The following is a 25,096-nucleotide window of genomic DNA, read 5'->3' as shown; positions in this document are numbered from 1 at the left end:
ATAAAAATAATTGTAAGTGTGTTTTTTATAACCTGCATTACTTGGCAATTAAAAACGGTGATAAATGTCAAATGGCAAGAAGCAAGAAGGATATGGCCTTTGGCAGTTAGCAGCAGTTGGGTAAATGAAATGCCAATTAAAGTGCACATAAAATACGAACACATTTGCCTTTTAATATGCAAGCTTTATGCTTAATACTCAGATTGTTTATAATATTATTAATGATTGTGTGCGTTGGTTGATAAATGATTGTTATTATAGCGAGCGCGCATAACTCAAAACGTTGCGCATACGCCACGAGAGCCAGAGCACGAAAGTGGGCAGTCCCAAGAGCGCAATGCCAGCACTCACACATACATACATCCATACGCTCGCACACTCGTTCTCGAGTGCACACAAATATCTAAACAGAAAATCAAGCAAACTTTAATATGGCTACAATTTGATTACGAGCCGCAGTGAGTGCGAAAGAGCGAGCGCAAAAGATTGAGAGCGTTAGAGCGAGAGAGTGAGCGCAAACGAACGCCACAAAGGCAACACCCACTTCCACCGTGCGATAGCATGCGCTTGAGTGTGAGTGCCTATCTGTGTGAGTGTGTGTTCGTGACTCGAAACTCGTTTGTTTGCCCATTGCGCCAGCCAGTGGCTGCCTGAAGTCTCTCGACAGTCTCGCTCACAGCGTGCGTCCAACCGGAAGCTCAACACGAAAACCCGCAGACGTTCGTTTGTTCGTTCGCTCGCTCACTCGCTCGCTGGCCCGCTCCATCTTGTTGTTTTTGTTCAGCTGCTTCCCCATTCCAATCAGAAAAACGAACAGCAACAACAACAACTACACAGAGAGAATCGCTGCCGTGCCAAAAGTTTGGCGTCCTGTGTCGAGTATTCAGTTGACTTTTGTCCGTTTCTACGCGAAATTGCAGTCACGTCGCGTGCGGTGTAAAATGGTGTAAATGCTGAAAAGCCGTCGCCAAATGTGAGAATTGTAATTAATGCAATAAATTCATAATATTTTGTACATAAATAAACATATGAGTGTGATCGACAGCAGACCAATCAAGTTACTTGTCATTTAATTTGTCGTCCTTCCGCAGTGGCGATTAGTTGACTTTTAATATTCATCGGAATCGGATTTTGCGTGTCGCCTTTTATCAGTGTTTCTATTGTTAATTACGTGTCTAATGCTGTTCGTGAGCGTATTATGCAAATTTTGTTTCGTTATTTTCGCCAACATTATGCAAATGTATCTAAGAGTTGTGCCGCGTATCTAAATACACACTCGTATCTCTATCGCTTCATCAGTGTATATCTGTAAGTGTCGTGTCATTTATGGCATAGTGCAACAGCAGCAACAACTAATTAAATTTATGTGCACTCGAATTTCACATCCATTCGAATCGGTTTGAATATCTGAGCGGAGAAACAAAACGATTTGCTGTCGAACAATAAATGTGCTTTAAAAGCAATTAAAATTCGTAAAACCACAAAAAAAGGCTATTAAGTATAATAAACCCCACTTCATTTGCATACAACTTCAACATCATCACAACCAAGCAACAACAAACAATTGGATCGCACGATATTCAGCATTATAAAGAAAAGTAAGTGGTCTACATATTTATAGAACTGGTATCGCAATAATATTATTCATGTAACCAGAGATATTCATTTTGTGGTGTAACCAAAATGTTTAAACGGACAAAATTCACTCGATATTTCTTCGTCCCTTCTTTCTTTATAAAATGAGTTTTCTACCTTCAAATTTTCCTCGTTTTGTTGATATATTATATCCGCTGTTGTTATTTTTAATGTGAAGTATACTTCACTCTTCTTTATTTCAATATAGTTCACTTGACGATTTCATTTATTTTAAATATTATTAATAAACGTATTCTTGCATATCCATTTATTTTCTATTTTAAATATATCTGTAATTTTTACTTTATTATTATGTTATATAAATCAGGTATCCATTTAATATATTTATGGATATGCTACAGCTTATGATTATCCACCGCCAATACCAATTATGAAGATATAAAATATCTGCATCAAATTGTATATCATTTTATAATTGGCAACAAAGTTGCAATGATGTCCAAGTGGTTATGGGAATTAAGCTTTAAGTAAGAGTAAGTAAGTATTCAGATGATTATTTGAATTATTAATAATCATCTGAATACTTACTTACTCAATTGCAATAGCCGCAAATGCATACTGCTGAGGTGACAGTAATTAGGTCTTTCAAGCAATTTGGAAAGTGGCTTTAATTGAGCGCACATTGTCCACATAAAGTAGACCATTTAAATTAAGTTCAATGAGGCAAATAATACATAAATTTAAGATTTAATGTTTATAGTTCTACTCAATGAGCAGCGTTCAATAGCAGCTGTCACCGAATAAGGCCGTATAGATTGTCTCTAACGAATCGGTAACCGATTTGTAAATAGTTAACTAAATTGCCGACGCGTAATTCATAATAGACTAGAGATCATTTAGTCATTCGGAAGCCGAACAAAACATGTATAGAGGCAGTGAAAGAGACAAGAGAGACGAAAAAAGTGTAAGAGACGAGCAAAACAAAATGAGGCAATTCGATTGAATATAAATATAAAAAGCAAATGTAAACCCACCATAAATCAACGGAGACAAAAGCAACAAAATCTTTTTAGCTAAATCAATTTCAATTATGACTTTTGCAGTCGATCGTACAACGAATTAATTTCGCTTTTAATATAAATATATATATTATTCGTATCGCAAAATTATGCAGCTGGCATTGTGATTGCCATTGTATATTGTTATAAGTATGCATAAAACAATGCATAAATTCCCATTTCAATATTGTAAGCAATTCCATAAATATGTCCGCTTTGTTTTTGTGAATATCAAGCGAAAAGTAAATACAAGTACACAAGCGCTGAGCAGATTGCCTGCTAAAATGATAACTAAGTTCCACCCTTGTGGCACGAAACAGAAGCAGACAAGAAAACTTGTCTTGTATACTTTCAGCACGTTGCACACAGGAAAGGAGAGATGTATTAACACACACATGTATTTATTCGCACAATTTCATTATGGCAAGATAATGGCTAGAGGCCGAGAGCATACAAAAGACTTAGGCACCAAACTTGCGCTGCATAGAAAAGGCGACAACACCATGACTATTCATTAAGCGTTTCGGAACAGTAACACATTCATTCGTATGCACATAAATTACACATGAATGTGTAAGCTGTTGATAAGCCCGTATTACGAGTACCAATGCTTAAACATGCCTCATAAATAGTGAAGCAATTGTTAAGGTTAATTAGCGTCGAGAAGTTGTTGCTTAGAAACCAATTAGATAAAAATCTAAATTATACTTAGCTTTCCCTTGAACGAAGACTAACCTTCAACTTGGCCAAATCACATACGAGTATCTTAATTACACGCCTACTCTTTAACCCTTGCTACACTTTCACTCAGCTTAGCCCAACAAGTGCCATTTCATAAGGCAATTAACTGCTGGCGCCAACAAAGACAACAGCAGACTCAAGTCAACAATTGTCCAGACGGAAAGAACATTGCGATGCCAACAATGACACAACATGACAGCAGTTTCCACTTCAAGTGCATTGCAGAAAAGGCCAATAAAGTCATTAGCTAGAAGTATCACAGTGTGTGTTACGGCCATAAAAACGGGCCAAAAGGCAACTCGGGCCAACCTCACAACAGTGCAACAGTCGAGGTCGAAAGTCAGCTAACGCTGCGTGTGACCAGTGGCACAGGTTACATGATGTATCCATATCCGCAACCATATTCCAATCTGTATCCAGCTCAGTGTGTGTGCATTTTAAGCGCCTTTTAATTTATGACACTTTTATGAGACCAAAAGGCAATAAAACTAAAATTGGTTTTCGACAAAAAGGCAAAACAAACTCAGCAATCGGACCAATAGTTGCCTTTTTGGACAATTGCATCATAAATCTTGACCAAAATCGTTTAACAAGGCAACAAGGCAAGGAAAGGTCATTGAGAGAAGCACAGGGTTGCTTTCATTACTACAAAAAAAATTAATAAAAAGGCTTTAGCAATTTAGTAAGCTGCACTTTAAGTAGCAGCATTGGTCTTTGTCACACCAAGTAAACTGGGCCCTTTATCAAGTACAACTTGTTTGGTGTGCAAGCTGGCAACTCTGGCTGGCACAACCCTCAGCTAAGTGCAACAAACGTAATTATGCAACTTTTAACACTAGCTCTCGCAACTGCTGCAGAAACCTACACACAACAAATGCAGGTAGCAAAATATGAAACACGCAATACGAAAATGTCAAAAAATTTTACAAGTAACAAGCAGAACGAACAGGCAATGATATGTGTATAAATATATAAGTGTGTGTGTGTGTGTGTGCGAGTGTGCAAATTGCACACTAAACAGGTCAACGGGACAAGAACAGGGCAACCCAATAGGAAGCCCAGCCAGACGAAACCAGTGGCCAACAAGCCAAAGACCCATTGACCCGCTGAAGGCATTAGGGGCTCAAACAAGGGACAGGGATAGAGACTGGTCTTGACAGGGGCAGAAGTCATGCCGTGCGTTGCCTAATTGCACGTAAGGTTCATGGGTTTGACAGACAGGAACTCGACCTCGTTGTGGCCCTCAGCTGGCCGAGCTAATCGAAAAATAGTTGGCGTCAAGCGTCTGGGTTGCTTGCTGTGTGCCAGATTTTTAGAAAGTCCCTGACCAACTTCCAATGAAAACCATTATGTAATGCTCGCATATAAACTTTTGCAAGTGCATTGCATTTTAACAGAACCCTCATATAATTTCGTTGCACTTATTTATAAACATTTTTTCAAATTTTCTGCTGCATTCCGTTGGTTACTCCCTTATGTGTATTGCCAGCTATCAAGCTATTGTTAATGTATTTAACAATAAGCTGATAAGCATGCGTTATTCATAATGATTTCATTATAACAACTTATCGGGCGAAATAATTCCAAGAAACAATCAGGGCATTTATCGCACAAAGGAAGCTGCTGGCCTACAAGTTCGGCGATAATTGTGTGAGGAAATCTTAAACTTAAGTTTCATAACGCTCGGATAAGTTAAAGAGAACAGCAATAACTATGATGTGTATTTCATTCTTTTCATTTGTTATATTTTTATTTAAGCTTATCTCAGTATTTCCCATGCCCATTATCTAGAGTACTGGCGCCAAGGTCTAATACTATAGCAATAAAATCGTACAGTTATGGTCGATGGTAGCGACAGCTTTCAAAAGATTTCTACACCTCATTTTATGTTAGAATATTACGCGCTGTAATTAATTAATTAATTAAAGACAAGGGAAAAATTAGGCGACATCTTTTCACAGCCAAACGAAACGACTGTCGAGTTTTCCACAGCTATTAATTGCCGCTGCGTCTGGCAAATGCTCTCACAAATGTAAATGTCACCAGCCCAGAGGCGAGGAGATGGGGGAAATGTGAGCGGCGACTGTGGCAGATAGAGAGACGACATAAGCCGCGACGACGCCAAGACACTTAAAAGCTTTGTGCAGTGAGACAGTCAGACAAACAGACCGACGGAGTGTCCACATTTGAATTCCTGGGCAGCCGAGGCAGCAAAGTATTGGAATTTGTCTGCCCGCGTGCCGAAAACTTGTCACAGCTGCCAGTGTGGTCGGGCAGAGAAAGAGATGCAAGAGCGAAGAAATGCGAGTGGGAAAGAAAAGAAGATGTACATGGTTGAAGATCAGTCGTGTTGACGGCAAAGATCAAGCGGAAGGGCAGCTTAATATAGACGCCAGTAAAAGGGCCAAAAAATCAAGTTTCTAACCAAAGGACTTTAATTAGGCACAGCGACAGAAACAAGTTCGTCGCTTAAGTCTTTCGTTTTGCACTACCTTTCACGGGCTGCGGGCGATCAACCAGCATAAAATTAGGCATTATTATGTGACTATGTAATTAATTAGTGCACAAAATGCACACGAATAAAAACATTATCAGTAATTTTTCAAATTGGAGACATAACAACAGCAACAACAATAACGCACCATTTCCGCCATCATTTGAGCAATTGATAAGCGAAGCACTCACTCGAACTCAGATACGAATACGAGTATGAGTATGAGTATAAGTACTCAACATTTGTTATGGTCTAACACTGTTCTTCTCACAAAATCACCGATTGGAACAATCAGTTAAATGCTCAAGCATTCTTATATCGCTCGTTAGTTTTTGTTGCTGTCGTTAGTGGGAAGCTCTACCTCTATCTCTCTTTCTGTCCCACCCGCACAATCTCCGTCTTTGTCTGCTTATCACTTGAAATATTCAAATTGAATTTCGTTGAATGTGTAAGTAGCAACATTTCAATTGCGTTTTAGCTGTTGTCAAGTACTTTGGGAAGCAAGAGTACATTGTTTGAACATACATACATATATGTTATATTATGTATGCCTATGTATGAGTGTGTGCGACAGTTTCAGAGCAGTCAAGTGTCACAGCGATGAGTAATTGCTTCAGCTGCACGCAAAAGCAAAAGCCCTAATAGCATTCCGATAAGCCATGTCGATATACTCTCAAGGCGAAGCACTTACTTTCAACTCAAGTCTCATCGAAAGTTATTCTCTACATGGCGATATTTCTTATCTGCATTTCCACTTTCCGCAAGATATTCTGGCAAAGTGTAGAAACACTTTTCAAATATTTTGCATAAATTCTAACGATAGTAAAGGCGACATTATTATTAATTTATCTAGCGTTAAACTTGTATATAATACTCGAGCGTAATTTTTGCTCTAATATCATTACACCTCTACTTTAAGATTCATATTTGTATTGATCGACCTGGCTCAGTCTGTTTAAGTTAAATTGCTTAATTAATAAGTGTACAGTACAAAAATGCTAGTAAAAAATTAGTCTAATATTATTTCTAGCTAGAACTCTGGCTAGAGCAAGCGAGCTATTTAGTTTAACACTTCATTGATCCACTCTCGAATATGCAAATAAACTCGATGTAAAAGTGACAAACCGCTTGATACACTCCATATTGGAGTCCGCCGTATTGAAGCTGGAGCTCTCGACGAATGCATTTGGTACATAAAAACGCCATAATTACAAGCTGAAACTGCCTAAAACACTCAACGAGAGCTACGTCTGCATCTGGGGAGATTCTCATAATTATATATAAGAAGAAATAAACATACAAATTTGAATAAAAACGATATAACCACTGAAATGGGTCTTGAGGGACGTCGCTTCAAGTGGAGCTGAAGGTGAAAGACTGTGGCTGTGGCTGGCGTACTTTGCCATTAAGAATCGAACCACAAATCCACTTAAAATCACTACAAAAACCAATAAAGATTTCTTTCATCTTTGCCGAAGGAGCGCGCGAGACGGCAACAGCATTGGGCGAGTGAGATGGCGAGAGGGAGCGAGCGAACAGAACGAGTGATCGTCGACAATGAGTACGAGACAATCATGAGACGATCAATAGACAATGTAATCATATGCAATGCCAGGGAGGGGCTTAGGTTAGGCTTAAAGAAAGTCTCTTCGGCATACGGATTGAGATTGAGCATATGCTCAATCGATACTTTGCGGTGACGCCACTTTGAAATCTTTTTTTTGTTTTCTTGGTGACATTTGTTAGGTTTGGCTGGCTGGATGTAAAAGGGTTTACAGGATTAGTGGAGCCGGGGCAATTATCATTTGTCTGCTTGTTATCAATAGCTAAGGGAAATACTTACGAGTCTACAATAATATTTACTTTCATTCACATTTTACTCGCTCCATTTCTCCGTTTTCCATTTCCATTCCTATTTTCATTGCCTTTTCCATTTCCATTGAAATTACCAGGAAAACGCGTGCCAGTCTTCGTACCCATATCCGAGACCTTTCTTTTAGCATATGCGCCTGATAAACGTCATAAAAGTTAATCACCATGGCAGTTCCAGCAAGTTCCAGCCTCGTGCATCAACTTCAGATTCGGAATCAGCTTCAGCTTCTCGGTTCGAGTCTCAATCGCGTCGTCAGTTTCAGCGTCAACAAGAGATCGTGTGGATGATCACATTAACGGTCCGGGCGCATGATATATAAAGCTGTTCACAAATTAAGGTCCATTAGCGCAGCAGGATGTGTCAGCGTCGATTGAAATATGCGCTTGTCCGCCTTGCGGTTCTTGTTTTGACATCTTTCCGTACCTTCAGCAGCTTCGCTTCAACATCTTGGCTCAGCGTCTGTCGCCGACTGCCAACTGACTTTGCCTCACTTTTCACTCGCTCCAGTCACATCTCTACAGCGCAGCTACAACTCGCATTTTGCTTTTTGCATTTTAATGGAAAGAATTTGTTCACCGTCAGCCACAGAGAGAAACCTTTTTGATGGGTGAATTATGTGTTTTTTTTCGTTTGCCAGAAACTAAGGCAAATTGTTTGATTAATGATCGCTCGACACCACAGCTATTGACAATGCTGTGAGTGTGGTTCTTTTGGACTACTTATGGCTATCTATTTTGTATATCAGTCTTCAGCAGATTATAGTGAGAAAAGAAACAACAAACTCGACCTCATTAAAAATTAATCTCAATTTTAAATACAAATTTTAGCTTAAAATCTGATTGTATGGAATTTCTTATTTTTTTGGTAAAACAATTGTCATCATGTTGTAAATAATCTTTAGATGTCCAGCAGAATGCAGTTTCAATGACTGTGTTTTATATTTCAGTAGTTTTTTAAATCTGTAAAGAGTTTTGATTGTCAACAAAATTTCATAAATAAGTCAACCAGATACTTGTATACTACAGAGAATGTTTTTATCTAACATATGTTAGCTATATACATAGCTTTTCAATCGCTTGTACAAGTCGAAGATTTAAAAAGTTACCTAATAAAATATAATAGTCAAGAGTATTCAAACTTCGACATGGAAAATATATTTTATGTAGCTATTCCATCTACTCTTCCATTATTAATTCGAATTAAATTTCAGGAATTGTCAGCTGAGTAGGTGCCTGGACAGTTTTTTGAGATTTAGGACTGTAATTATAAGTACTCTTTCTAATTTATTCCTTGCCAAAGACCACTGACTGCGGATTAACCCCAATATTAATGGACCCTCATTAGGCGCCGAATAAACAAGCGAGCAACAATTAATTAAAGAGGCCAGCCTCGGCTATCCTTCGATCCTTGTCACAGTAACTTTCAGACAATACAAAGGAATTGTTTGGATACACACACTCGAGAATGAAGCGAGTTTGATGAGCTGGTGACAGTTGAGTTCGGGTCTGGGACTGATCTATTGCCTGGGAGGATTACTTTCACACAGCGACAAACGTCGCCTACCGTTCTAGGAGTAAGTAGCTCAACTCAAGTGATGCTGGAACCTGTTTTCAAATTCTGTCCTCAGTTTCAAGTGCATAATTGTTCAAGTCTTACATGAAATTGACTAATTTCGTGTGCCTTTCGGCCAGCTTAAGCGACGTCACCGTTGCTGCTGACGAAGTTGCAGCGCAGTCAGCGTCGACGTTGACTGCATGTGAAATGCACCTACAAATTTTTACCTGTCAGTACGTCACGCATAACTCCATCTCGCTCTAGCTGCGTAGTGTGTCTCATCCATCTCACTTGCACACTGAGTTTGTGTGCAGGCGACGCCTTCAAGTGACACTCAGAGGGATCGATCGGAGAGGCGGACGGACGGACGGACTGATGGACGGACAGACAGAGTTGCCTGCCCATTGATGAAATTGACTTTTTATGTTGTTGCCGTTGACTTCTTTTCGATTTTGCGTGGTGCTGTCGCTACGACTGTCTCTCTGTCGCTGTCTCTGTCGACGCTGACTGCGACGGCTTTGGACTGAACTGGAACTGGATTTTTGGGATTAAGTTTTTGTTTACTTTGAGGCGTTTTTTAGTTTGTTTGTACGCCTCAAGGAAGTCGGTTCGTTGTGCTCGCGATCTGCATCAATAACAAAAACAACAAAACAAAAGCAACAATAACTCAAATCTGTTAAGTGCTCGTAAATGGATTAATACGATAATTTATTGCTTCATTATTATAAGCATTAATCAAAAGGCTTACAACAAAGTCCATGAAACGCTCAGACCAATTGATCGCGCCCAAATAAATAATAATCATCAATGTAATCGAATCCATCGATTCCAATATACATTTTATAATATATACTATATACATTCCCGTGATACATATTCAGTGCCTGTGAATTTTGAACTTGAATTCCGCATAACAGTCAGTGCTATAAATCAATCCTAAAACGAGCTGCTAAACCAAAAAACAGTCGCAAAACTCAATAAATTATGGGCATTTTGCTAAGTGATGGCGATGTAAGTTTGATTAATTTATAAATATATTGAGTACTTTCAAAAATATTTATTGCTTGGCGATTTCGGAAACACGTTTCATTTCCCCATCATTATTTATAAATCAGCAAAGGTTGAACTATATATTCGAATAAAGTAATTGAAAAAGACAAAAATGGCAATTTGTCAAAAAATAACAAATTGAATTTCTAATGAGAATCAAGAGGTTTTAATATTAGTATACATTTTGGTAAATATGTATTTCAATACGATAATTATATAACAACTGCGGTCCTCTCCGCATTCTTCTCATGAAAGACTTTAACATTGATGATTTGGCTTAAAGGAAAGAAGTATCTTAGGAATAAAGAAGAATTGAAACCATGTAAGATGTACTAATTTTTGATTAGAGTGTGATCTTTATTTAATCTTAATTAATTCGGTTCGATTTGATGCTCAGATTACGTTTTATTATATCTTTATAAAAAACCTTAAAAAAACGTGTATGTTAGTATCAAGCTGTATATCACATATTTTGGTAGTTTATCGCACAAAATTGAGCACAAGCGTGCCGCTTTGTTGATTGTAAATATTCTTAATATATCTTAATTATCGCATTATTCGAAATTGGTTTACTCTCATAAAACTTCTTCAATTAGAAGTTGCGTGAGCCAATCATCATATTAAATACGAGTTTTGCCATATATGGTTACATTAATAGCACACCAAAACACAATTTTATGAGACAGAAACTAAACTCTCTAGTCTCTGAACGAATGACATCCGCTAGAGCAATAAAGAGAAGTGGAATTCCCGCCGCAACAAGCCATGAATGAGTCAAGTGTGAGTGCAGCTCAGCTCAGCTCTCAGCTCGGCTCAAGTGAATGCCAAAAACAGGATCCTGATGGCATAGACCTGGCGCTGGCACCCGGTTTCTCAAGCGCGAGAGAAAGAGAAACTTATAAAAGAAAGAAAAACACTTAAAGCGCCGCTTTAATCCTAAGTGTTCCACCGTTCCCTCCTCGTTTGGCAGCGACTGCGGCTGTGGCTTGTTTGTAATTTTTTTTGGTTTTTGTCTTCACTTGCCGCGGCACTCAAGTGGTTTTCTCTGTTTGTTTTTATTCCTTCATTTGCAGTGACAAATTATTAACGTTCTACTCATCAGCATCTGCAACAGCAAGCAACAACGACAAAGGCAACATATCGACCTGCTGATCGCTAGTCTGAGTCGAACTGTGCCTCAATTTTCTGAAATTGATTTTTTATTGCTGTTTATTTTAATTCCTCGCCTTCGTCCACAAATCGCCGTCCGTTGATTTTGGGCTCGCATTTTAATAAGCGCCAAAGCGCCTCTGCAGCCACCTTTTGATCCCAAAAACTGATCTTATTCCGATTTCGATCCTTGCTCTTGAGCCGGCAAAAACGCATCTACCAACCAACCTCCGTTCCCCATACTCGTATACGAGTAGAAACGACGCTGCAACATGTTGACAATTTTTCGTGTGGTCGCCGCTTCTTTGATCCGGTACCGCGCCGTGCTCCATGCTCTTCTCCCAATGGCCGGCGCTCTCTTTGATCGACTGATCTTCTAAAGGGAGCGACATCATTATGCACGCGTGGTCAACTCTTTGATGGCTCTTCAGCTCTTCTCCTCGCTGTTACTGCTGCTGCTCTTGTTGTTGTTGTGTTTTCTTCTTTTGCTCTTGTAGAACGTTGCACATTTGGTTGACATTTCAAGAATGGTGCTCAAATCTGCATCAATTAATATTATGTCTAATAGAAGAATTTATTTGAAATGTATTGCTTTAGTTTAGACAAAGCTATTTGAATAACCTAAACAATTTTATATTCAATTTAATTGGCTTTGAAAGTATTTTGGAAATTTATTCTTATATGATTTACATATCATAAATATAGATTTTAATCAACAAAAACATGTAAGGCCATGTTGAAGGCAGTTTCTCTTCATTCTATTAGTTGAAGTTGTCTTGATCCGTCGGCTGACGTCAAGTGAATTTGCCGCCGGCATGAAAATAGATGCCAAATGGCATTTGTGTTATGTAATATGTGCATTTACATTTTGCTTAGAGCTTCAAAAATTATTTAATATTTTTTTCGGTAAAGTATCGAAACAAAATTCTCCACTCCTCACATCAAATTCGCAGGCATCTGTATTTTTGATTTGTTCGATTTTTTTTCTTAATTGTGAAGGAATATTTACTTATGCGAGAGAAATCTCTAGAGATTGAACAGACAGGCAGAAAATTAAAAAGTTCATACATCATCGCATTAAATTTCTGGGATAAGATAAAGACGTCAAATGTTTTTGAATTGTGTTCTTGCTTTTATTGTTGGTGTAGGCAGAAACTCAGTAAGATTCCGATACATATGAATATGCAAAATAAATACAAATTTGCAATTGGCGCCTTAATTGATTTTGATGTGAAACACAGATTTTGGTTATTGAACTTTCATTGTAAAAGAATGCAATTGAAACAATAAACGAAAGTCGTAAAAATGTATTAAAATTCATACAAATTACACTTGAAGGCTTTTCATGTAGTACAAACATGTTGAATGAATTTTGAAAATATGAATAAGGCATTTCAAATATAAATGCATTTTAAAATAGTTTATTAAAAGTTAAGTAAATATATTTTAGTTGTGCTAAAGTACAACTTCTGATTATAAACTTTAAGAGAGATGAGATGAAAAATGAATGATTTTCTAATTATAATAATAATAATAATAATAATAATAATAATAATTAGATGTTGTTTTGCACTATCTAACAATTTTTTTCTATTAATAATTTCAAACTGAAGATACCCATTCTTAAAATAATGAATTATGAACATTTTAATTAAAATGACAAAAAAAATGAATGGTCATCATCACTCATATTATTTTTTGAAATCGAGTATTTAAGCTTCGAGACTTAACTTAAATAATACTAGATGGTAAAACATTAATAGGAGCTAAAGAATTATTAAGACACACCTTCATATAAGTAAAGGGATATTCAGCAGTGGTTTATGGAATATGGATTCTCACTCCGAAACCCACGCAAGGCAATTTATATACATATATCCATGCACATATACATTAACACACACATAGAGTGCACATTGAAAAAACTGTGAAGAGACTGTGGAGCCCACGCACAACATCCATAAGATACGCACTTATGAGTGCAGAGCTGCAGATACAAACGAGTCACAGACGCTGCAGCTCGCCATTCATTTGGGATGGCTATGGGCACGAAAAGGGCACCGTGAGTGGAAAACGAGTTCTGCCTCAGGCAAAGAGAGCGAACCGATAGCGTGTTTTGTCTTGCGGGTGGAGGGGAAGAAAAGGGAGGTGGAAGGCGGGCAGCTAAGGAGCCGAAGTTGAAGTCAAAGACAAAAAATGGCTGCTCGCAACGGGGTGTCGCCCAATGGCAGCCAAGAGCAAGGCAGTCAGGTTGTGAGTGTGGGCGTGGCAAGCGAGGAAGAGAGAGAGAGAGAGAGAAAGAGAGAGGAGGAAACAAAACGAATTGTCGGCCAATTTATGGAAATACGTTATCTAATTTGCTGCTTTCACTTATCAATTCCATTGCAGTCCACATCGGATCAGCAGTCGACGCGCGATTATCCGCAGTTCAGCGGCGACTATCACAACGTGCAGCTGCAGGTGGCCGCCGTTGCTGCCAGCTCCAAGATGTATCACAGCAGCAGCGCCGCGGCAGCTGCCGCCTATACGGATCTGGCCGCTGCCGGAGGCGCTGCCAGCGTGTCTGGCTACCATCATCAGCAGGCTGTAAATGCACCGGTCTATGTGCCCTCAAATCGCCAGTACAACCATGTGGCGGCCCATTTCAGCAGCGCTGCTGCCGCGCAGAATGCCTGGACAACGGATAGCTTTGGCTCGGCGCATGCCCAGCTGCCGGCACAGTTCTACACACAGAATGCCGTGATGATGGCGCCGTGGCGCAGTGCCTACGATCCCACGGGATTTCAGCGATCTTCGCCCTACGAAAGCGCAATGGATTTTCAGTTTGGTGAGGGACGCGAATGTGTCAACTGCGGTGCCATCTCGACACCGCTCTGGAGACGCGACGGTACCGGTCACTATCTGTGCAACGCTTGCGGATTGTATCACAAGATGAACGGCATGAACAGGCCGTTGATCAAGCCCAGCAAGCGACTGGTGAGTGCAGTGAGTAGCCGCCTCCGAACCTTTTAATCAATTCACATACTAATCATGACAATTTATTGAAACAGACTGCCACACGTCGCATGGGTCTGTGCTGCACCAACTGTGGAACACGCACCACAACCCTCTGGAGGCGCAACAATGACGGCGAGCCGGTGTGCAATGCCTGCGGGCTGTACTTCAAGCTGCACGGTGTCAATCGGCCATTGGCTATGCGCAAGGATGGCATTCAGACCCGCAAGCGAAAACCTAAGAAAACAGGCAGCGGCTCAACTGCAAGTGGAGCATCGGGATCCGGATCTACTGCTGAGGCCATCAAAGAGTGCAAGGAGGAGCATGGTAAGCATTGATTCATCTACTAGATATACAATATTGTAAGATAGATATAGTAATGATAGAATAATAATTCATATTTTAAAAGATTTAATTAAGTTCCATTTTGTTTTGTTGATTGACGCCTATTGACGCCGTGCATCCTAAAGTACATTCTGTAGAAAATCACTTTAAATACAATACATGTCGCTTCATTAAAAAGTTAAATATTACAAATTTATATTGCTTAATATTGAAATATTTAAATTTTAATGTCAAAATAGCTGAATTCACATATAATATCTCTATTACATTATTATCCTTACCCATAAGAAAATAGAAGTTTTAGCGACTAAAAAATATCAGTTACTGTAGAACAAATTCTATTATTTATAGTTCGCAAATAAGATAAAAGGTCTCAAAAAGCTGACAACACATAAGATAAATTTTTTGGTAATTTAAACATCAATTTCCAATCAGTTTAGAACCCAGTTCTTATTTTGTGTTAATCGAAAATTTTAATTTCAGTTTAACCAAAAATAATTGTATAAGCATTTACAAGCTTGCCTCATATTTTAACCCTTTTTTTCCTGGCTTATTACAGATCTTAAGCCCACACTTAGCCTGGAACGGCACAGCTTGAGCAAGCTCCACACGGATCTAAAGAGCTCACTCGCGAGTAGCACTGCCAGCAGTCTCATGAGTCAACATCATGCCCAACAGCAGCAGCAGCAACAACAGCAGCAACAGCCACCACCGTCACATCAGCAATGCTTTCCTCTCTATGCCCAGCAACAGCAGCAACAGCAACTGCAACAACAGCAGCAGCAACAGTCGCAGCATCCTCAACACAGCCATCAGTCGCAATTGAATGCGAGGCAGTTGCACGGGGCCGCATCACAGCTGTATACACCCAGCAGCAGCTCGGCCGCCTCTGCCTACACGACGCACAGTAGCAATGCAGCTGACACGCCCACACTAAGCAATGGCACGCCCTCGCCTCACTATCAGCATCATCATTTGCATGCCGCAGCCACGGGCAGCTCGCACGGTCATCATGCAGCGGCGGCACATCATCACATACATGCCGCTGCTGCAGCCGCTGCTTATGGAGTCAAAACGGAGGCAAGTGCCACCAACTATGACTATGTGAACAATTGTTATTTTGGCGCCTCGTTTGGAGCATTGGGTGGAGCTGCCACATCGGCGATGGCAGGTGGCGCGAGTAGCGAACTGGCCGGATATCATCATCAGCACAATGTCATACAGGCAGCCAAACTGATGGCCACATCCTGAGCAGCTTGGCGACCTGTGATCTCTTACACAAAACACATACAACACAACACCATCGTTGAAGCTTCGTTGGATTGGTATTGAAAAGACTTTTGAATTTAGTTTAGCATTAGTTGTATAAGTTGTAATTAGTTTTTATGGCCTGTAAATAACTGCGCGATAGTTTGAGTTTTGTACAAATATTTGTTTGTTTATCGCTTCGTTCCGTTTCTGTTTCCTCTAGCTTACGTAAGTATCCACAACCAGAAGTAAGGTAAATAGCTCTTAAAAATCCATTGTAAAGTGTTTTTGCATTAATCTATTTCTCGTATTAGCATAAATTATCCACAACATATATATATTAAGCGCACACAATCATTAGATCATTTAGCCATATGTCTAGCAAGTTAATTCCATGCATATTATGAACTAAATAAATAAAATTATCATTGAAAAGATTATCACAAATCGAGCTGTTTGACTATCAGCCTAAAAGTATGCACCAAAAGTATGAATATGTGTGAACATGGCCCTCAAAAGTATGCAGCATCAAAAAAGTAATGTGTTGTGTCTGGGAACTGTTTTGAAATAGCAATTGAATTCTATTATTCAATCATTTACCAATTCAAAAACAAAATTAAAATTAACCACATTAATTATTTGAAAAATATATTTTAACTTAGTAACTTGACTGCCAATAAATTTAATTCAATTAAATTTCAATTAAATTAAATTTAATTTAAACATTAAATTACTTATTTTCTCTGATATACATACACTCTTATTATGCTGTTTGTTTATTCGTTTTTGAAGATTTTCTATTAATTGTTATCAATTATCATTGCATTAATGACCCTTTCGCAATATTTATGTGCGCTTTTATCGGTCAATGTCGCCCAAAAAGACCGACATTAAAAATCAAACAATGGTAAAGTACATCGACGGAAATTTTAGTTACATGATCTGCATATAAATAACCAATTTAATGGCCCATACTGAAGCTATTGAACTCAAGGAAGGCATGTTAAGTTCAACATGTCTTTTGCCAATGTATTTGATGCTGCATTGTATCGGGTTAACAAGCATGTGACAAGGCAAAACAGGCGATGAGCCAAAAAATTGTGTAATTTGCGAATCGAGCAAAAAAGATATTCAAAATGACTTTGTAATTATTATTAAAACACAACGAAACAATTAATAATACATACTATAAAAAAGTCTTTTTGTGATAGTGACAGAGGCTGTAAGCAACATGTAAACACAAAGGTAAATACCAGGGTATAAAAAATCGTTACAAAAGTCAAAGCTAATTTGGCAATTTCCGCACGCGACGAAAAGATGCTGATATAATGGTGAATGTTTGGAAAAAAAAAACAAAAACAACAACAACAAAAAATGATTGCCGGTCTATTGTCGCAATAGCAACCTTGCCGGGGGGTCTGGGTCTGGGCATGCAACAATCGAGTGAGTGGGAAAAATGCAGAAAGAAAATAAGAAAATTATAAATATTACGCATTATGCATATTAATGCTTTTTTAAACATCATCGATTATCCGCAGCATCAACAAAGGCAAGGCAAAATGATCGGGCACAAAACTTAAAAGTAAACGATGTGACTGCATAACAAAAGACTTGCACCAAGCTGCACGGGCAGGGCAGCGAGTAGTAGCGGCATCCACTGCGGCAATGAAGCATTGAGCGAAACCGAAGCAAAGCAAAGCACAGCAACACCCATGACAGTGAAGCCCGCATCACAGTCTGGCAGTCTCTTGCCCTGCATCGGTCTGCCTCTCTCCGCGGCGTTGTCTGCGTAATACCAGAAGTAGTCAACAGGTGAACAACTTCAGTGAAGTTGGCGCAAAGACAACGGGGGAGATGGGGCGTGTACCGAAGTCTCTGGCTGTGTATATGGCGCAATGGGCAAAAAACAAGTTGGCGGCGTATACGCAATGAACGAAAGTAAAATTCAAAACAAAATAAAAATCCAAATATCAAAATAACAATATAACAAATACCTGATTAAGTGCTAGTATGGTTAAGGCGCAATCCGAATGCGCTACAAGCGTACTTTTTTAATTGCACTCTAAGTGAAGCACTCGCCAATTTTATTGACATAGTTTATATCCAACTGAAATCCAAAAGCTGCAAAGAAGAGATTTAAATTTCAACTAATATTCTAAAATTAACACGCACTTAATCTGCTCAAAATAGGAAAAGAAGCTTTAAAATCAATCTGAACCCCATCGAAAATATTGTAGGGTATTCTTAAATTTAGCGACATCTTGCCCAGTGGTCAGCTGGGAAACGAGTGTAAGCGCGTAAGTTCGAGTTCGAGTACAAGTTCGGGTTTGGGCTTGAATTCCACTGTGGGACTGCAGCAGTTCCCCATGCTCCAAGCTTGTTGCGGAATTTGTGTACGAGTGCAAATGTAAACAAAAAAATTAACTAAAAGTGGTCGTCGTTGGCCACACAACCGACACCCGACAACTGACTGCCGACTACCAGTCGACAAGATACAACAGACAACAACTAATGTCACGGTTTCGTACAACATTTCAGATGAGTGCCACAGCAATTGGGTTTGAAACGCCGTCGCCAACAGACGCTTTAAACGGACAAGTTGAAAGTAGTAAAAATCGTGTAAAATCTGTGAACAGGATTTAGCAAAATAATTAGGAAACTGTCTCAATAAGGATATTTGTTTTTGCGGCCAAAACATGTTTAACTCTGCAAACTGGAAGTTTCAATACAGCTTATGCGCTATCAGTTTTATTTATCTATTACCAAGCACGGCGGCCTACACTCGGGAAATTATTAACGACAAGCCGCCACTGCAGGAGAGACGTAAGTATCACAGAATACATTAAGGATATTATGTAACGCAAGGAAATGCAAACGTATTTCCAAGAGTTTCTTTTAATTTCCTGATGGTTTCAACTAAACAAAGCTACATAGTGAAAATGAACCCTATATTTATATTCTTGAGTTTTTGAATCTCGAACACCAATTGTGATATATAAAAATAACAGAAAAAAAGTTAATATTTAATGTAAGTGGCATGCCTAAAGTGGAAACAATATAAATTTAACGATAAATACTTTAGGAAAAATAATATGGTGCGAGATGAAAATTTTATGATCGCAGAAACGTGACCCATTGATACTAAAGTATTTAATAGTGAATCGGATTTGCTTCCAAGAATCCAATATTTTTATATTTGTATAAGTAGAAAACAATAAATATAGCAAACTATTATTTAAATGAATCTTTTAAGATATTTGATGCACCTACTTAATCTATATTATATTTTATAATTAGCACCATGGCTGCAAACCTGTAAGCGATCCAATCCCAATGAGAACAAATGCTTCCGACAGTTATTTGAGGGCTGTTTTCCCGCTCTCGCTGCTGGCATACCAGAGATTGGAGTGAAGAGCTTTGAACCACTAACCATTGATCAAGTATCTCTTTCAAAGGGCAGTGGAAATTTAGTTTTATCTGGCGGCTTTCAAAACCTAGTAATTCGGGGTCCATCGAATGCAACTGTTAAGCGGGCAAAGTAAGTAATGAACCTTATGAACATTTGAAATATTTTGTAATGACCTTTTATTCTGGTAGCTTGGATTTCATACGTCGTCAGCTTAACTTCGAGCTGGAGTTGCCAAAGCTTCGCATAAGAGCAAAGTACAATCTAAAGGGCAACATCTTGTTGCTGCCATTAGTTGGAAGCGGCGATGTTGCGATGGCTCTGAAGAATGTTAACACTGCTGTGCGTACCAAGATATCGCTGCACAATGAGACCACAACCGGGGATGAGATCATTCACATTGATGAGATGAAAGTTAGTTTCCAGGTGGGCGCAATGCGGATTCATCTTAAAAATTTGTTCAATGGCAACGAAATATTGGCTGCATCGATAAATTCATTTTTAAATCAGAACGGTAATGAGGTCATACAAGAGCTGCGGCCCGATCTGGAGTTGGGATTGGCTGACATATTCCATGGTCTCTGGAATAATGTTTTCTCTAAAATGCCGACAAAACTCTGGCTAATTTAATAGGATAATTGTATTATATACATAAATACTAATTTATTTTGCATTAATTTCTAATATCTTTATTTTTCTATTTGGGGAATAACTATTTTTTTTTTTTAACTATGATTAAATATTTAGTTTTTAACAAATTGCTTACAACTTCATTCGGGGCAACAGCTGTTCGTAGGTGAATTCATTAAACAATTTATCAATTGAGGCACGCAGTATATCCACGAGCACCTTAGTCATGAGAGGACGCACTTCTTCGGCCAAAGACTTCCAGTTCTCATTGAGGAAATCGTTCATACGCTGACCCAGAGCCTTGTCGCCATTGAAGAGATTGTCCAACTGCATGTGCACATTCTGCAGATCGTATTTGACCTTTATGTCTTTGATCCTCAAATAGGTCGCACCGTTCTTAGTATATTCCTCTCCAAACATTTCCGTGTGCATTGCGATATTGGCTAGTTAAAGAAATCACTTGAGTAAACGATGAAAAAATCAACAGTGCAGTCACTTACTTAGATCCACAAAACAATGACCATCACCCAACATCGGCATCATCATGATTTTTCCCTTAATGTTATATTCGGATTCCAAGTGCAATTTGGGGAAAGTCATCGCCACAACGAACTTCATTTGACTAGGATCGATGCTCAATTCGTTCAATTTATGTGTGGACATGCCAGTTATCTTCACATTTTTATAAGTGGAGTGCAGATAGATGGCACCAGAATCCTGATCCATTTTGATTTCTGGCACCGTCAACGGTTCCATTGGTGGTATGAAAAGTTCTGGGATGCCATTCATAAGGCGGGGCTTTAGAGATTCAAAGGATTCCCGGGCACAGGTATTGAGGTCCGGGAGAGTCGCGATAACATACCTTCAGAAATGCGGCTGGAAAAGCACCTTTAATTCTTTTGCAAAACATAACAAAAATAATACTCACGCAATGACTTCCCTTTTGGAGCAGCCTGCGTCTGGCTGGCCAAAAGAACTAGCCCCACAATAAAAATAGTAATTTTTTGGTTCTGCTTCATTTTAATACAATGATTGTGGCTAGCTTCAACAACTTAATGTGAGTTCTGAGGGTTTGTTCCATTGCTTTTATACCCGAGAGTCGCCAGCTTTTGGGCAAGAAACTGACGCATCCAATTCTGCCAGACTTGCAATTTCTCGTGACATTGCAGTCCTCAGCAAATTTACAAAGCCGCACTTATAAATACGTATGTCTCACCACCAGCTGGCCAATATACAATAAACCACAGTAGTCATTCGTTTAACGCAACCCCAATAATTGAAACAGTCAGAATGTTTAATATAAAATCAATAAATTCTATCTTTTCAATAATACACTAATTGTATATAGGAATTTACTCTGTTTCTTGTAATATAATGAGAATAGAATATGTTTTACATTTCAAATGTTCCAACAAAAAAAGGTGCCTTGACTTCTACTGTGCACTCGAATCTAATGTAATGTATTTAGATTTCTGGACAAAACGAAATAATTTCAACTAGACTGTTATATACAATATGTATTTAAGATGTCTTTATATTTTGCAATAGCCAAATACAAGCACGTCTGTATTCTGATATAAACTTGTAAATTCACAGAACTATGTATTTCTTATATACAAACTGAAACAGTTGTGCAATTTTCCAGACAATTGCAATCAGTCCAAAAGTATCTTGTTTCACAGCCAAGCATTTATTATACTAATTGAAAACAAATTAATAAATGATGTACGGGAATATATGTATTTTTAATCTAAATATAAAATATAACAAATATTAAAAGGCAATGGTGATTTTCAGATGAATAAAATTGCATTTAACATGCATTAACATATGTATAAAACATAATGAGCAATAGAAACAAAACAAATACGAATTCTAGGAAATTTTTTTAAAAAAATTAAGGAAAACTAAAAATTAGTTTCTTAACAAAGCAGTTGTAACGGTTATTAAAATAATATCAAAAATCTGTTCTCCAACTTTTTCACTGTTCAGTTTCCATTGCGTTTTCCAAACTAGAACCAAATTTGAATAAAATATAAGTATATGGCTATGACTGGCAATCAGATAAGATACTCACAGCAGACTGGTTTGTAGCGCCTGATCTATGATACTCCTGGTATTAAGGCTGTCGAATGTATCCAAATCAGCGCTTGGTACCTCATTTACGGTATCAAAGTGCAATTGACTAATAGCATTACTAAGTTGCAACATAGAAGGGGGTTCATTGGAAGTGGCAGCTGGTAACATTTGCAGATTCAGCTGCAATAATTGCATGCGAATATCCTTGAGACGTTGACATGCAGTCTGCAAAGTGTTTGGTATAATAGCGAAGCGATTTAGCGCCTGATTAAGGCTCTCGCGCAAAAACTTCAATTTTTCATCCATGAGAAGAGAATGACGCTCTTTCGCCAGATTTATCACAATATTGTAAGCATCCGAGCACGACAACTTATCACCGTGCGTGATGTAAAGTTTTCGAAATCGCGAGCTGCATGAAAATGTACGGATTTATAAAAGAATTCTTTAATATCTTAAATTGAATATTTATACATACAGTTTGTATGTGTCGGCATCCATAAACGATTTGTAGATATCAGCACTTTGCTTAATCGCTACGTCACGGATGATGCCCAAAGAGGAGTCGTAATGATGAATTGTTTGCTCAATGAGAGATATGATTTCGTTACTTAAATTGGCCAGTCTCTGCACATTAGTCTCAAACTCTTCTTTATTGGCCTGAATAAAAAAGGAATATTTAATGATATTAATTTCCAGTTTAATACTTAATTTGACCATATACAAACCATATTCAATTTATTCTGTTGTTTTGCTGCAGAAATTAGCGCATCGAAATGAGACATTGCTCCACAGCATTGTTCTTTCTCGATATTGACCGTTTTGATTACTGATTGATAAATCAGCATATCGTGTTCTAATGACATAGCATGCTCCTTAAATCCAAACAGCATAGTTCGCATGGTTGCGTGCTCCTTACTAAGTATATAGTGAATGTCGAGGACCATTCTGTCCATCACCCAGGGTGGCCATTTCTTTTGGGAGCCAATGCAGTTCTGAACCAGATCTGTCATGCAACAAGGGGGTGCTGAATAGTCGCAGTGCTTCATATTGAAGATGTAGACCATCACTGGGGGACCCTTTGACGCCTCACTTGTATCACACCATTCATCTACGTAGAGATCTATGGGTTGTGTCACACGAGTCACTCGTCCATGCGGATGTCCCGTGGGAAGCATCAGATAGAGAGAATCCACCTTCATATCAGTATCCTTGGCTATTTTTAGTGCCAGTTCAGACATTGCCATCGTCGGAGTTACAACATACTCCAGGCGTTGATATTTAAATGCCACAAATAAGGTCAACACCTTTAGCCCAAGCAGATCATCGATCTTAGTAAATATAATGGGTGATCTGGATGGGCCTTGTACTCCATCAGTTGCTCCTTGAATGCCGCGTCGGGAATAATCCGAGTCAAGTGCCAACGAAAGAAACTCTTTCAATTTGGCCACAAAGTGACTGCTGAGATGGTGCTTTACTGCCAGCTCAGTGTGAAAATGGAAGCGTTCCTCCTCCTCGACATCCTCCGTTATGGCAATACAATTGCGCGGCTTCTTACACAGATTAAAGTGGATGTTGAATGGTTTCTGATGCGGTATAAATGGCAATACGCCGGTTGCAATTTCATAGCCAATAATACCCATTGACCAGAAGTCAACACTGTTGTTGTACTTGCCGCTATCAACAACTTCGGGTGCAAAGTAATGACGTGTTCCAACAACACTCTGCAGCATTGTCTCCGCGGGCATATTACGTGCCAAACCAAAATCTGTAAGCTTGTATAGCTTACGACTATTAGGAAGGCGATGTATTACAATGTTATCAGGCTTTAGATCACGATGACAGATGCCACATGTATTGTGCAAGAAGACAACAGATTGGCGCAGACAACTAAGTATATTACACACCTCAGACTGCACGAGACCTGAAATAACAATTAGATACATCTTTAAGCTATTTACCAATAAAAATGTAGATGCAAAAGTGAACTCACCATTAACATTGGGTGCTTGTTGTAGAAGTTTTCGCACATCGCCTCCATTGCAATATTCTAGAATAATCACAGGAAGTTGCCAAATATGGTTATCATTCAATTGTTTTATAAATTCAGCGGATTCGTCGCCCAGCTGCACACCAGCAACAATGAACGTCAAATTTTGAAACTGCCGGGTCCAGTTATACTCCTTTATCCAGCGTTCCTTTAACTTGCGTTCCTGATCAGCGCCAATGTTAGTGTCATTTTTGATATGCTTCGTCGCTGAAAAGATAATCAAGTATATACAATATACATATGTATATGTACACAATACACATTGATCTCTGCAAATCAATTGCGTATTAACATGAAGTTCCAATTGGATGCTGACTCAGCGATGAGAGCTTTGGCGAAGCGGCAATTTTAAATCTTACTAGGCTCCCTTAAGTTATCAGTAATTTGTCACACACACACACACACACAAAAACGCACACAAGACACTCACACACTCGCTCCCACCATAAACAAACATACAGAATGTTTGAATCAGCGAATTCTAGGAACTGGCATGCATTTTCTATTGAAGTGTTGGACAGCGTATATGTATATATATTATAGACATATTTGTGTGTGTAAATAGTTTTGAATAGAAGCACGTTCACTATATAATATATGCATCATACCAATTTCCTGATTTGTTACAATATTTTTCCATTGTTGAACTTCTCCAAAGCCTCCTTGGCCCAATTGTCGTATTAGTTGCCAGTCGCCGACGCGATGTAATTTATGCGGCATGATTTTTCATTTATAATTAGAAAAACTGAGTTCTACGATTTTTTACGGCGCTACTTTTTTTATTTATAGCGACTGCTGCACCAAGTACAACTACACAGTCTCCAACGGCTAA

General features: G+C 38.7%; 4 protein-coding genes across 6 annotated transcripts; 2 read left to right on the top strand and 2 right to left on the bottom strand.

Moving 5' to 3' along the window:
* The first annotated feature begins 682 nt into the window (after positions 1–682).
* LOC132786665 (GATA-binding factor A) lies at positions 683–16,566 on the top strand. Of its 3 annotated transcripts, none has more exons than XM_060793259.1 (4): positions 683–1,598; positions 13,904–14,500; positions 14,566–14,836; positions 15,414–16,565. In XM_060793259.1, exons 2-4 carry the CDS (start codon positions 14,003–14,005, stop codon positions 16,103–16,105), a joined length of 1,461 nt encoding a protein of 486 aa, XP_060649242.1. In that variant the 5' UTR covers positions 683–1,598; positions 13,904–14,002; the 3' UTR covers positions 16,106–16,565. The 3 variants fall into 3 exon arrangements, with proteins under 3 accessions (XP_060649242.1, XP_060649241.1, XP_060649240.1); XM_060793258.1 differs by lacking the exon at positions 683–1,598 and adding an exon at positions 10,159–10,327 and having other exon boundaries at positions 13,904–14,491; positions 15,414–16,566; XM_060793257.1 differs by lacking the exon at positions 683–1,598 and adding an exon at positions 10,165–10,327.
* A 2,080-nt stretch (positions 16,567–18,646) lies between these two features.
* LOC132786978 (protein takeout) lies at positions 18,647–20,524 on the top strand. The gene is made up of 3 exons (XM_060793794.1): positions 18,647–18,925; positions 19,400–19,640; positions 19,700–20,524. The coding sequence occupies exons 1-3, from the start codon at positions 18,799–18,801 to the stop codon at positions 20,136–20,138; spliced, it is 807 nt and encodes a 268-aa protein (XP_060649777.1). The 5' UTR covers positions 18,647–18,798; the 3' UTR covers positions 20,139–20,524.
* On the bottom strand, positions 20,171–21,048 carry LOC132784086 (protein takeout). The gene is given in 3 exon segments (XM_060789487.1): positions 20,171–20,581; positions 20,639–20,981; positions 20,983–21,048. Coding segments are annotated over 3 exon segments (720 nt in total). The 3' UTR covers positions 20,171–20,270.
* Positions 21,049–21,864: 816 nt separating this feature from the next.
* LOC132786977 (inhibitor of nuclear factor kappa-B kinase subunit beta) lies at positions 21,865–25,086 on the bottom strand. The gene is made up of 6 exons (XM_060793793.1): positions 24,873–25,086; positions 24,208–24,471; positions 22,943–24,138; positions 22,693–22,874; positions 22,216–22,626; positions 21,865–22,150 (listed from the first exon to the last, which is right to left on the bottom strand). The coding sequence occupies exons 1-6, from the start codon at positions 24,982–24,984 to the stop codon at positions 22,120–22,122; spliced, it is 2,196 nt and encodes a 731-aa protein (XP_060649776.1). The 5' UTR covers positions 24,985–25,086; the 3' UTR covers positions 21,865–22,119.
* Positions 25,087–25,096: the final 10 nt, after the last annotated feature.

The sequence above is a fragment of the Drosophila nasuta genome, chromosome 2R (genome assembly GCF_023558535.2).
Source record: "Drosophila nasuta strain 15112-1781.00 chromosome 2R, ASM2355853v1, whole genome shotgun sequence".
Classification (NCBI taxonomy): domain Eukaryota; kingdom Metazoa; phylum Arthropoda; class Insecta; order Diptera; family Drosophilidae; genus Drosophila; species Drosophila nasuta.
Note: the sequence above shows the minus strand (reverse complement) of the source record. Positions and strands in the feature narration are given on the sequence as shown.